Consider the following 13,412-nt stretch of genomic DNA (forward strand, 5'->3'; position numbering starts at 1 on the left):
TCAGAATAGCAAACGGTTTATTGTTTATCAGAAGACGTAAAAAATCACAGTCGCAAAATTTTCCTCTACACCTGATCGGGCCACAACTTCACGCAACCAATTAAACCACGTTGAGTGACTCCATAAAGCTTTGTTTTTACTGATAAAATGTTTCTTCGATTTCTCACAGTTGAACGAAATTTACCACGCTTTCATGTCTTTGATAGCCGCAAAAATTTACAAAACTAAGCAATCTTATAATAACCATTCATATAATAGCTTGAATATGACACAAACTTAAGCCGATACTGAGCAAATAAATTTTTTTGCAACCTCAATCTAAATCCAACTGATCATCTTGACGAGAACGAGTTTGTGACCGCGTCACCCTACGGTTCTCAGGCGATTCACGGGACTGAGACGCCGATTCACTTGACGGCTGGTTGGGGTTTGATTGATTGTTACTAGATTGACTTCCACGACCACTCGTTAAGTTGGACAACGAACTAAAAATAGAATCAATAGTCAAACCTGCTACACATATAGAGGGGGGCTACTGGCAAGTATCCAAGCAAAACAGCACTGTCAAGTACGAAAGTCGGGCATATTTTCACGCCTAAATAATGCGAAAGCAACCTTTTAAGAGTTTTCAAGAAAATAGGTTGCCAAGGTTTAAGTTTATTTGCAGAAACTTTTAATTTGTTTGTGGAGGAAACCATGTATGTTAGTAGTGTTAACTCTGAGATCTCCCAGAGGCAAATACAACCAGTGGATAGGTTGAACTAAAGGAATTTTTCTCACTAATTAGTTCATTTTCGACAAAGGGCAAAATACGTCCTTAGTTTTTGGACCAATTATACAATGTAATATCTAAAATTATTAAAAGTAAACTGAACCTATTCTAAGCAGGTATATTGGATGATTTCATTACAACACTCTTCCACTGAAGTTCTAAGAGATACATCGTGTGTGCTTAGAACAATATTACTGGGTTGAATTTTCCAAATAGAAGATAAGTAAATATCAGGCATATACGAATGAATTCGCTTTGGGAGGGGGAGGAGGGGGGCGGGAAGAAAGTGAGCCATAGAATAACTAAGGGGAAGCCCGTAGAGCGTTAAAATACTTTGGAGTAGAAGCTAGCTCCAAGACCCTCTCCGTCTCCATTTGTGCCTGAACGATATCAAACTTGGAATGCCATGCAGCTCTAGAAGATTCTGAACTTTTACAATGCGATATTCACTTGATAATTTTCCTTTAATAAATCCAGATTTGAAGAATTGAGTACTGAAAAATAGAAATTTATGGTACAAAGGTGCCAAACCTAAGAGTTTTGGATCTATAGTATGAAGTTAAGAAACTACAAGGAAAATGTTGATATATATCGTATTTTGAAAATAAGATTTGATCATATGAAAATAAAAGAAATGTAAGGAAAATAGAAAGCATGAAAATATGAACTAAGGAGGTGCGAAGTGGAGACCATGATCGATATTGCTAGAAATCTAGAAGATGCAGCCATGCGTCGTAATAGTCAAAATTGTATTGGCATGTTCAGAAATTGAGAGGGAGCAGTATATCTGGAATTAACCCAGTTAAAGATAGGAACAGGGCCATAATTAGAGATAACGTAAGAGTTAAAGCGATACGGACAGAATGTTTTGAGAATGTGCTAAACAACGATGAAGTTACAGGGAACGATATGGAAAAGAATAAAAAAGTTCGTGACAATTCAGAGAGAAAAAGATTGACGGGTTTATTAATATAAATAAACAAAATAAACACTAGCCAATATTATTCTACTCAGTGAATCCCGGGACGAATACAGAAGTGAAAGAAGATCTATTTTGCAAGGAAGAATTAGAGAGTAACTAAAGGATTAAAAAATACAAAGGCAAGTGTTTTCTTTAAATTTAGTGATTGTTTTTTTTTTTTTCACAGTTGAAAAAAATTTGGAAGAATAAGATAAGTTTGGGAGCCAAAGCTAGAATAGTTCAAGCTGCAGTAATGACATCTATTCACATGATTCTGACACATGTGCGCTCCAAAAGACGTAGGGTTTGTTAGATATTTTCCAGAAAAATTGTCGACGAGATTTTTTGCCCATCCAACTGACCGTATTTCAAACATTTAGCTGTACGAAAAATGAGGTTGTATTCCATATTTTGGGGCTACAATGACAGAAAGGTTGAGATGGCTAGGACAAGTTCTACAGATAAAAGATGGCAGACTGCCAAAGATGGTCCTTTTCGGCCAACCATCAAGTATCAATGGAAAAGCAGGCCGTCCCAAATTGGGTGGGAGGAGCTCGCAAGAAAGGATTGAAGGGAAGTTGGAACTTCCAGGGGAACCTTTAAATAGATGGGATGGAAGAAGAGCGTGTGCACCTCTGTTGACCTCGGTCGGGTTGGTGCTGGAGCCATCAGAAAGGAAGGATCTAGCAATTTGTCAGATGTCATTAACTGATACATTATTCCCAATAACCAAGCATTAGACATTTAACTTAAAATCACAGAGTACTTATATAATGTGCGTTGATATCCATCCAACGGTATTTTGTTTTTAAAATTCAAATAGTACTACACGTAAAATATTACTTATCTGGAAGGAACACAGAAAATTAAGTTGACTGTGCCCGAAGGTTAGATTTGTACTGCTTCTACAAACATTATAAGTATCCAGGAGTTAAAATGAGAATATTTGGGCCTTGAGAAAAAGTCAAGCAGGTTCCAGAAAACTAAAGTAAAATTTTCTCCTTCTCATATAGATTGGAAATGCATACACCCACCCTACTGAATAAATGCAGTTTTGGTTATCCAAGGCTTAGTGAACAATTTCCACATGTTGATCTACCTCTATGTATCAATGCTTCTACCTCTTGACAGGAGTATAAAACAGAATAAATATCTATTAAATTGGTTTAAAGGCCCATTCTCAATGAGATTTAGCTAATATCAAGATTTGGCAAGCGTTAACTTGAGCCAATCAGATTTTATTTTATGGAGTTTTCTGATTGGCTTAAATTAGCGGTAGCCAGATTTCAGTGTCAGTAAAATTTCACTGGGAACGGGACACTTAATCCTTATTTTTAGAAAATTCCTTTGTTACGTTCACATTCGTGTCTAGCTAGAATACCATGTCTAGACATGTATCTGACCAGAAATGAATGTCTAGACAACTACCGTTTACAAGTAAAATTAGTGCTTGGCTAGATAAGTTACAGCTAAGCATCTAGTTCTAGACTCTAGAACTCAAAGTCTAGGATCATCGATACAATACAGCCAATCAGAATGTGTAAGTTCCACTATTTTCATCATTTATGTTTACGTCATTTATTTATGTTTTCTCATTAATTGTTTTATATTTTAAGGCAAATATGCAACACCATAAATAATAGAGAAGCACACTAAGGCAATTTTTTGGCATGTCACATCCATTATCTTGTAACAGTAAAAACAGGGATCTCAATTTCGAAAGTTAGGCCCGCATAAGCTCTCTTGATTGGCGAGAAAATGACAACTGTAATTTATTTGAAACTAAATTTTCAGAATATAACACTAAGATGGGCTGTTATTTTCATGGCCTGAGTTACTTAGATGGCCTCTGACCTGAGTTACTTAGATTGCCTCTGACTTGAGTTACTTAGATGGCCTCTAACCTTAGTTACTTAGATGGTTTCTCACCTGAGTTACTTAGATGGCCTCTGACCTGAGTAAATTAGATGGTCTCTCACCTTAGTTACTTAGATGGTTTGTAGTTTTTTTTTAACTATTCTTAATCAACTAAAGTTGATAACTGATTAGGTATTTTAATCAGTTTACTAAATTTGTAGTTTTAGCTGAACACTGAATTCTTCTTGGGAACAGCAGTTGCCTAGACATTGATTTCTAGTCAGACACGTCTAGACATGAGATCATAGCTAGACACGCATATGAACGGCACTTTAATGACAAAAGAAGTAGAGCAAACCTAGAATTTTAATTTTTTTTTATTGGGGATTTATTTCCTCCTCACTCTGAACTGATTCTTCTGCGTCACTTCCTCCCTAAATATGTGAACAGAGGAGCTTGCAGGAATCAAGAAAACTCAGTATAGATGACAAATCGATTGACTCCACAAAAACAAGCATCAGAGGAAATTGAAAAATGAAATAAGTTGGAGAGTTTGATTAATTTGCGCTTTTTGCGATATATAAGCGTAGAGTATATACCTTCGAGTATATGTTAAATAAATCAAGTTTATTATACCATATATACAATTAAATTTATGATTGACACATCATAGAACATATCACACACACATATTAAGCATACGTAGATAGCTAGTGCTCATTTTTCTCATTAGCAGGCATTTGGGATTGATGTAGTCTTCTCTGTTATATTTTCCATGATCCACAAAACAAACGGTTATAAAAACGAACAACCATTGAAAAAAAAGTTCCCAAAAATATCCGAATGTTGTGCCATCTATATATAGATAATACCTTGGAAGGAATTAATGTAGAGTTGACCAAATTATATTACTTTCCTACATAAAATATAGGGAAATAGACCATCAGAGTATTTTCTGACAACACCTCAAGTTACACATAATCAATACTTAGAACATAAAGAACATAAACAAAAATGGATTACCCAAACAAACTCTGTAAAAAACCACCGGCGTTTGACGACCTTCTACTCCAAAGTGACTCTCCATTATTTGATCCTCGACTACTTCCGGCCTCAGTACTACTACTTGAACTAGATGATGTACTAGGGCCATCACTTCCTCTCGATTCTCCTTCTTCAACAAACGACTTACGGCACACTGGACACGTACCATGGAGCTCTAGCCAAGGAACAATACAATCATTATGGAATAAATGTTCACAAGGAAGCTTTCGGACACTTTCTCCCAGTTTATAGTCTTCCCAGCAAACAGAACACTGCAAACTTTCGCCTAGGGAAGATAAGTTCAATAAAAAACCTCTCCATACAAGCATATAAATTATCCTAGTGCCGTCTATACTACCCAGACAGTCAAGAGGTTGCGTAAGAATGAATAACCAGATTAAAATATAAAATGAAATCTGAATTTTAACGATTCAAAAATATACACAGACATATAATACTTAAAAGTTAAATAATATACAAAACTATAATACTTCTACTACATAATCATAGCACAGTTTAGATGCCCGAGGCCGACAGACCTGCGAGCTCTTGGTTTGGCAACTCCTTAGAGATTTCGAAATATTTTAAGTAATGTCGTTCATATTCAGCCAGCCTTAAACTCATAGCATGCTCCTGAGATAAATATTAAAAGGGGGGGCAAAAAGATTGCCCCCCTTTTTTTGATGAAGTAACTAAGTCTCCCCTAGACTTAGGTTATGCTAATGGTTTAAGATGAAAATGCTAGCAAAATGAATGAGGTTTTAGAGGTCTTTCGACTTCCGGGTCCATGAATAGGTTTTAAAATTGATGTTAGGAAGACTAAGTAGTTAAGGCTAGGAATAAGTGAAGGTGAAAAGGGGATGCTGGGTAACGAGAAGATCGATCAAGTGGACAGATTCCCTTGCTTTGGTAGCATTATTAGCAAAGACGGTAGGTACAGTGAAGATGTTAAAAGTAGAATAGCCAAGGCCCAGGGTGTTTTTGCACAGTTGAAAAAAGTTTAGAAGAACAGGAAGATAAGTCTACGAATCAAGATTAGAATATTGGAAGCTACAGTAACGACAGAGGTCAAGCATGGTTCCGATTCTAGGGCTATATTGATAGAAGGGATGAGACGGCTAGGACACGTGATGAAGGATGACAGATTGCCAAATAATGTCTTTGCCGGCCAACCGTCTAGGGCCAAACGAAAAGCAGGTCGTCCCTGAATGGATTGGGAGTATGCTGTAAGGAAAGACTTAGGGGGAATAGTAACTTCTTGTGAGGGTATAAAGAAGGATGCTTTGAATAAATTGGGATTGATGAGTGTGCGTAGCTGTTGGCTACAGCTACGTTGTTTGAAGTTCATAAACCTTTCTAACCATAGGGAAATAAAATAATAGAGGCATAAGAAACAAATATTTCTGTGTTTTGACACCCCCCTCCCCATGAAAAAAAAAAACAACTTCAAATACGATCCATCTTAGTAATGGAAGTCCTTTAAAAAAGCCTAAATTAGGTATTGGAATTGAAAAACTGATATCGAAATATTACAGCATAGAAAATTGTCATGGCCTTGAGAATTTAGGCAAATATAAGAATAAATAAAAATAAAAGTGCCAACATTTTGTTAAGGATCTTTTACATCAAGCTAGGCTGTTTCAAGCACCTACACCTTCTCGTTCATCGAACAGTTTCCGAATTCGATTGAAATCCAATGAAAATCGATCCAAATCCAAGGCTAGTGGATGAAATTAGAGGGATTAATGATCTTGTTATAGTGGAAAGTAAAAAAACAGTACGTTTAGCCGTACGAATCCGTACGGCTAAATAAACAATTGGAACTAAAATTTGACATTTCTTTTAAAAGAAATTAGCAAAACTAAAGATTCCGTTGGATTTGAGACCCTCCCCTCTTACAGAGGTTGGTATTCATTAGCCTTCATCTAGAACTTTATGAGCTTCTGCGGCAAAAGCCTGTAAGGAAAATTTTGCCACACAAAGATGAACCTGGAACAAGTATTGTGAGCCTTGTGATTGTCGTTCTCTAGAGTTACAACAAAACATTAAAACTATTAATCAACAAAAACACAAATGCCTTAAGGTATAATTAAGCGCATTATCTGTTACAAAGAAAAGGAAAAATTATGCACACCACATTTTCTATAATTTTAACGGCTACATCTTACCAAAATAAACCACGGAAAACAAAAATTACCTGACACCACAAAGTCGCAATGTGTTTCAAGATAACTTAATGACAATGATTTAGCATTGAGTAGGCTTGGGTGTTATAAGCTACCTAATCCAACTTCCCAGTAGGTATTTCATATAAGCTAGATCTTTTAGGCAAATGAGACAATAAGAGGGCAAGTCCATGTTTTTAAATTGGCAAAGAGCCAATGTTACCAACTAAACGTAACTTGTCCTGTGAATTTATGAAATAATCTGAAATTGTGGTTACCTAATTGTAGCTACCCATTGTAGCAACAATAAAGCACTAAGTTCACTGTTTGTTAGAGTTGAGTTATAGATGAAAAATTATTTGCCAATGCCAATGATTAATATAATTGACCAATTGCTTTGGCATACAAAAAACTACGATATATATAAAAATAAGTATATATATATATATATATAAATATATATATAAAAATAAGTATATATATATATAAATATATATATATATATATATATATATATATATATATATATATATATATATATATATATAAATATATATATAAAAATAAGTATATATATATATAAATATATATATATATATATATATATATATATATATATATATATATATATATATATATATATATATATATATAGAAAATAACTATAAAGATAAATTTTTGTTAAATATAAGAAAAATTACACATAAAAATAAAGAAAATTGAGAAGAGAAAGTAGTTTAATTTTTTTATTTATTATATTTTGATCTATTGCTTTGGCATACAAAAAACTACGATATATATATATATATATATATATATATATATATATATATATATATATATATATATATATATATATATATATATATATATATATATATATACATATATATATATATATATAAAATTACTATAAAAATAAATATTTGCTAAACATAAAACAATTACAGATAAAAAATAAATAAAATTGAGAAGAGAAAGTAGTTCAATTTTTATGGCACTTGGTATTAACCAAGTGACATATAGCAGTCGGTTTTGCTACTTTAGGCACTTCCAGGTAAGCTAGTGTGTCTCAGAGCTCTTATTTTAATTTCCGACTGGGTCTGATGACATTGGGGGGAGTTGGAGGGGGGAAACCTAAAATCTTGGAAAACACTTAGAGTGGAGGGATCGGGATGAAACTTGATGGGAAAAATAAGCGCAAGTCTCAGATACATGATTGACATAATCGGAACTGATTTGCTCTCTTTGGGGTAGTTGGGAGGGAGGAGTAATTCCTTAAAATTAGAAAAATGAGGTATTTTCAACTTACGAACGAGTGATCGGATCTCAATGAAATTTGATATTTAGAAGGATATCGTGGCTCAGAGCTCTTATTTTAAACCCGACCGGATCTGGTGACATTGGGGGGGGGGAGTTGGGAGGGAGAAAACTAAAAATTGGAAAACACTTAAGAGTGGAGGGATCGGGACGAAACTTGGTGAAAAAAAAACACGAGTCCTAGATAAATGATTGACATAACCAGAACGGATCCACTCTTTTTTGGGGTAGTTGGGGGGGGGGGGAGTAATTCTTAAAAGTTAGAAAAATGAGGTATTTTCAACTTACGAACGGGTGATCGGATCTCAATGAAATTTGATGTTTAGAAGGATATCGTGTCTTAGAGCTCTTATTTTAAATTCCGACCGGATCTGGTGATGGGGGCGGGGAGTTGGGAGGGGGAAACCTAAAACTTGGAAAATACTTAGAGTGGAGGGATCGGGATGAAACATGGTGGGAAAAGTAAACACAAGTCCTAGATAGATGATTGACATAAACGGAACGGATCCGTTCTCTTTTGGGTAGTTGGGGGGGGGGGTGGTATTTCTGAAAAAATTTAGGTATTTTTAACTTACGAACGGGTGATCGGATCTCAATGAAATTTGATATTTAGAAGGATATCGTGGCTCAGCGCTCTTATTTTAAACCCGACCGGATCTGGTGACATTGGGGGGGGGGGGGGAGTTGGGAGGGAGAAACCTAAAAATTGGAAAATACTTAGAGTGGAGGGATCGGGATGAAACGGGGGACTAATTCTGAAAAATTAGAAAAAATGAAGTATTTTTAACTTACGAACGGGTGATTGGATCTCCATGAAATTTGATTTTTAGAAGGATATCGTGTCTCAAAGCTCTTATTTTAAATCCTGACCGGATCTGGTGACATTGGGGGAAGTTTGGGGTGGGGAAACCTAAAATGATGGGAAACGCTTAGATTGGAGGGATTGGGATGAAACTTGGCTGGAAAAATAAGCAGAAGTCTTGCATACGTGATTTACATAATTGGAACGGACCCGCTCAATTGCGGGGGAGGGGGGGGGGGGTAATTCTGAAAAATAAGAAAAATGACGTATTTTTAACTTACGAAGGAGTGATCGGATCTTCACGAAACTCCATATTTAGAAGGACCTCGTAACTCCCGATCCCGACCAGATCTTTTGACATTGTGGGGATTTGGAGGGGGAAATCTTGGAAAAACACTTGGAGTGTAGGAATCGGGATGAAGCTTGGTGGATAGAATAAAAAAAATGTCCTTGATACGTGATTGACAGAATTGTACTGGATTCGCTCTCTTTGGGGGAGTTGGGGGGAGGGGTACAGTGATTTGGCGAGTTCGGTGCTTCTGGACGTGCTAGGGCGATGAAAATTGGTAGGCGTGTCAGGGAGCTGCACAATTTGACTTGATAAAGTCGTTTTCCCAGATTCGACCATCTGGGGGGCAAAAGGGAGAGGAAAAATTAGAAAAAATTAGGTATTTATAACTTACGAGTGGGTGATCGGATCTTAATGAATTTTGATATTTAGAAGGACTTTGTGAATCAGAGCTCTTATTTTAAATCTTGACCGGCATTAAGCCTCTTATTTTCCTTTTTAAATCTATCTATTGATTCATAGAATTTTGTTAGAGCTCATACCATATGATCTCTTGGCTCTTAGCTCTTCTCGCCTCGTCACAAGTGCCATATGGGCTCTTAGCTCTTGTTTTTTATTGTATTTCAGCTTCAATGAAAGATTTATTTGAATATAATCTAAACCTTTCATAAATTATGTAAATTCTTATATTTCAAACTATTTCTTGCATACTCTTGTAAAGTAAGCCTTTTATCATTCGCCCCAATATTAAATAGAGATAAAAAGTAAGATTAAAAACATTACTACAACTAATAGAAAAAATTGAAAATAATACTTACTGACTTGTCTTTCAGTAATTTCAACGGTTTCAAGATCTTTAATCTTTTCTTTTGACATTGGAGGAGGGCCCATACCCTCAACTTGATTCAACAACTGTGTAATTATTGTATCCAAACCTCCAAGACCCCATGCATAGTCTCCAGGGTTTCCCACTAAAAACCTGAAAGAATTGCAAAGTGATTAAGAACTAATATATCTAGCTACTCACTTGCTGAAAAGTAGACTAAAGCAAATAGAAACAATTTGAGGAAAGTTACCTAGATTGGCCTGCCCATCGAAAAAAGCATAACATCATGGTAGCAGCGATATCTAAATGTAACTTCGGATTTTAAAAATTGATATTTTCATTCCTATTCAACTGAATAGTATTTTTTTTTATGAGAAAATGTTTTTGAGAGTCATTAAAAAGAGCCTGAAACCTTTCAATGGTCCAATTTAGATAAATATATACCATCAAAATCGCTACTGTCAAAAACCCTTTGAAGGAGTTTAAACAACAGGGAAAATCAAATTTTTGCATGGGAAACACCGAAGTGTCTCTATTTTGTGTCTTTGAAGTGTCAACGTAAGGTAGATCTAAAAATTAGGAGAGCAAAATTTACATTACCACATCGTAACTTCTGAATGAGCGTTTGACAGGTATGTTCCAAAAACAGTGGGATATGAAACAGAAGAGTTTAGAGTCTGATAGATTAGGAAATGACTTGAATACGCTTACATAAATAGATTGCAAAATAGCCAATGTTTCAGGGAGGAAAATTGGAAAAACGGCTGGGGTATTAGCAAAAAAGAATTTAGCTTGGTAGAAGAAAGAAAGGCTTATTATAAGTATTCCCAACATTTTTCCTTCAATCACAATGACTTTAAAATTCTTGTATGATTCTAGTCCGAGAAAGGTGCAACATATCAATCTCATACATAAAGCTGGCCAAAAAATAAAAGAGCTTTTTTTTGGGGGGGGGGGGTGAAAATGGGCCTAAAAATAGGCCCATTTTTATTTTCTAATTGTTCTAGCATGATTTATATTCGAACAAGAGCCCAAAGGTCCACTTGGCCCTCTGATCATATATATTCAAAGCTGTTTCATAATAATTTTTTTTCCAAAAAAGATGCAAAATGGCAATCTTTCTGCTAAGAATTTACTACTAGGAAGGGATTCCAACTTGTTTTCTCATTGGATCCGGTCTCAGCTCTGTATTGAGTCTTAGCTCGATATTGAGCAAACACTATCATTTTTTCGGTGTACGCCACAACAACAAAAATAATAGACCCCAAAAGATTTCGAAACCGCGTAGCTTATGAACAATTTCTTTTTTTTCAAACAGTTCGTGGTAACGAACTGTAGTAAGGAGCGACCCGGCTCAATAGTAACCAAAACTCTAAAAAATTGAATTTTGATATCATTAGCTACATCAAAAGACTTACATTTTAATGCTGATTTTAAATATATAAGTTTCATCAAGTTTAGTCTTACCCATCAAAAGTTACGAGCCTGAGAAAATTTGCCTTATTTAGGAAAATATGGGGAAACAACCCCTAAAAGTCGTAGGATCTTAACGAAAATGTCACTATCAGATTCAGCGTATCAAAGAACCCTAATGTAGAAGTTTCAAGCTCCTATCTACAAAAATGTGGAATTTTGTATTTTTTGCCAGAAGACAAATCATGAGTGTGTGTTTATTTGTTTTTTCCCCAGGGGTCATCGTATCGACCAAGTGGTCCTAGAATGTTGCAAGAGGGCTCATTCTAACGGAAATGAAAAGTTCTAGTGCCCTTTTTAAGTGACCAAAAAATTGGAGGGCATCTAGGCCCCCTCCCACGCTCATTTTTTCCCAAAGTCAACGGATCAAAATTTTGATATAGCCATTTTGTTCACCATAGTCAAAAACCATAATAACTATGTCTTTGGGGATGACTTACTCCCCCACAATCCCTGGGGGAGGGGCTGCAAGTTACAAACTTTGACCAGTGTTTACATATAGTAATGGTTATTGGGAAGTGTAAAGACGTTTTCAGGGGGATCTTATTTTGTTTGGGGGTGGGGCTGAGGAGAGGGGGCTATGTTGGAGGATCTTTCCTTGGAGGAATCTGTCATGGGGGCAGACAAATTCAATGACAAGGGCGCAGGATTATCTAGCATTACTATAAGAAAACAATGAAAAATAAACATGAAAACGTTTTTTCAAATGAAAGGAAGAAGTAGCATTGAAACTTAAAACGAACAGAGATTATTACGCATATAAGGGGTTCTAAAAATACTTTAGCATAAAGAGCGAGGTATTTAGGAGGAGATAAATACCTTGCTCTTTATGCTAAAGTATTTTTAGTAATTTCAACTATTTATTCTACGGCCTTTCTGATCCAGGGGGTCATTCTTAAAGAATTGGGATAAAACTTACGATTTAGTGTAAAGAGCGAGGTATTAACGAGGGTACAAACCGCCTCGTATAAATAATAAAAATATAAGGTTATGAAAGTTTGTTACGTAAGTTAATTCTTAAGTTACGTATATTTTTTACTAATAAAAACGTTCGTTAAAAATTAAAAGTTCTAGTTGCCTTTTTAAGTAACCGAAAAATTGGAGGGCAACTAGGCCTCCTTCTCCACTCCTTATTTCTCAAAATCATCTGATCAAAACTAAGAGAAAGAGATTTAGCCAAAAAAAGAATTAATATACAAATTTCATTTTAATAATTTATGTGCGGAGAGCCAAAACCAAACATACATTAATTCAAAAACGTTCAGAAATTAAATAAATAAAAAAAACTAATTTTTTTAGCTGAAAGTAAGGAGCGACATTAAAACTTAAAACGAACAGAAATTACTCCGTATATGAAATGAGTTGCCCCCTCCGTAATCCCTCGCTCTTTACGCTAAAGTTTGACTCTTTGCCACAATTCTACTTTTTAAAACAATTAAAAGCTTTAGCGTAAAGAGCGAGGGATTGCGGAGGGGACAACCCATTTCATATACGGAGTAATTTCTGTTCGTTTTAAGTTTTAATGTCGCTCCTTACTTTCAGCTAAAAAAATTAGTTTTTTTTTATTTAATTTACAGAAGAGCTGATGAAATATGCATTCATCACCTGTTCGGGGGTATTCATTAACGTTGAAAAGAAAATCGTATCTATAGCAGTTCCAAGAATGAAATTCATTGTCATAACCAAACTTTCTAATATCAGTTCTAAGAATGAGGAAAAGAGAAGCCCCCAAATTCCTTTAAAAAAAAAAGAAAATAAGAAAAAAAACTTGAAGCCACATGTGATACCATTTCTCTACGTTAATTCCAAGAAAAGAAAACATTTCATACTAAACAGAATCACAAACAGAAACGGCTAGCTGAAGTAGCCGTGTATGGAAACACTATCAAATCCATGGGAATAC

The 13,412-nt window shown here is 35.2% G+C and overlaps 1 protein-coding gene across 2 annotated transcripts in view; it reads right to left on the bottom strand.

The window, feature by feature from the left end:
- Nucleotides 1–13,412, bottom strand: part of LOC136040930 (E3 ubiquitin-protein ligase RNF126-B-like) — a 43,767-nt gene continuing 30,355 nt past the window's right edge. For both annotated transcript variants that reach the window (XM_065725358.1, XM_065725356.1), the window contains exons 5-7: nt 10,029–10,189; nt 4,614–4,920; nt 1–485 (exon numbers count right to left, since the gene is read on the bottom strand). In XM_065725358.1, coding sequence (XP_065581430.1) covers nt 314–485; nt 4,614–4,920; nt 10,029–10,189 — 640 coding nt within the window. In that variant the 3' untranslated portion in view covers nt 1–313. The remainder of the gene's footprint in view (nt 486–4,613; nt 4,921–10,028; nt 10,190–13,412) is intronic.

The sequence above is a fragment of the Artemia franciscana genome, chromosome 21 (genome assembly GCF_032884065.1).
Source record: "Artemia franciscana chromosome 21, ASM3288406v1, whole genome shotgun sequence".
Classification (NCBI taxonomy): Eukaryota; Metazoa; Arthropoda; class Branchiopoda; order Anostraca; family Artemiidae; genus Artemia; species Artemia franciscana.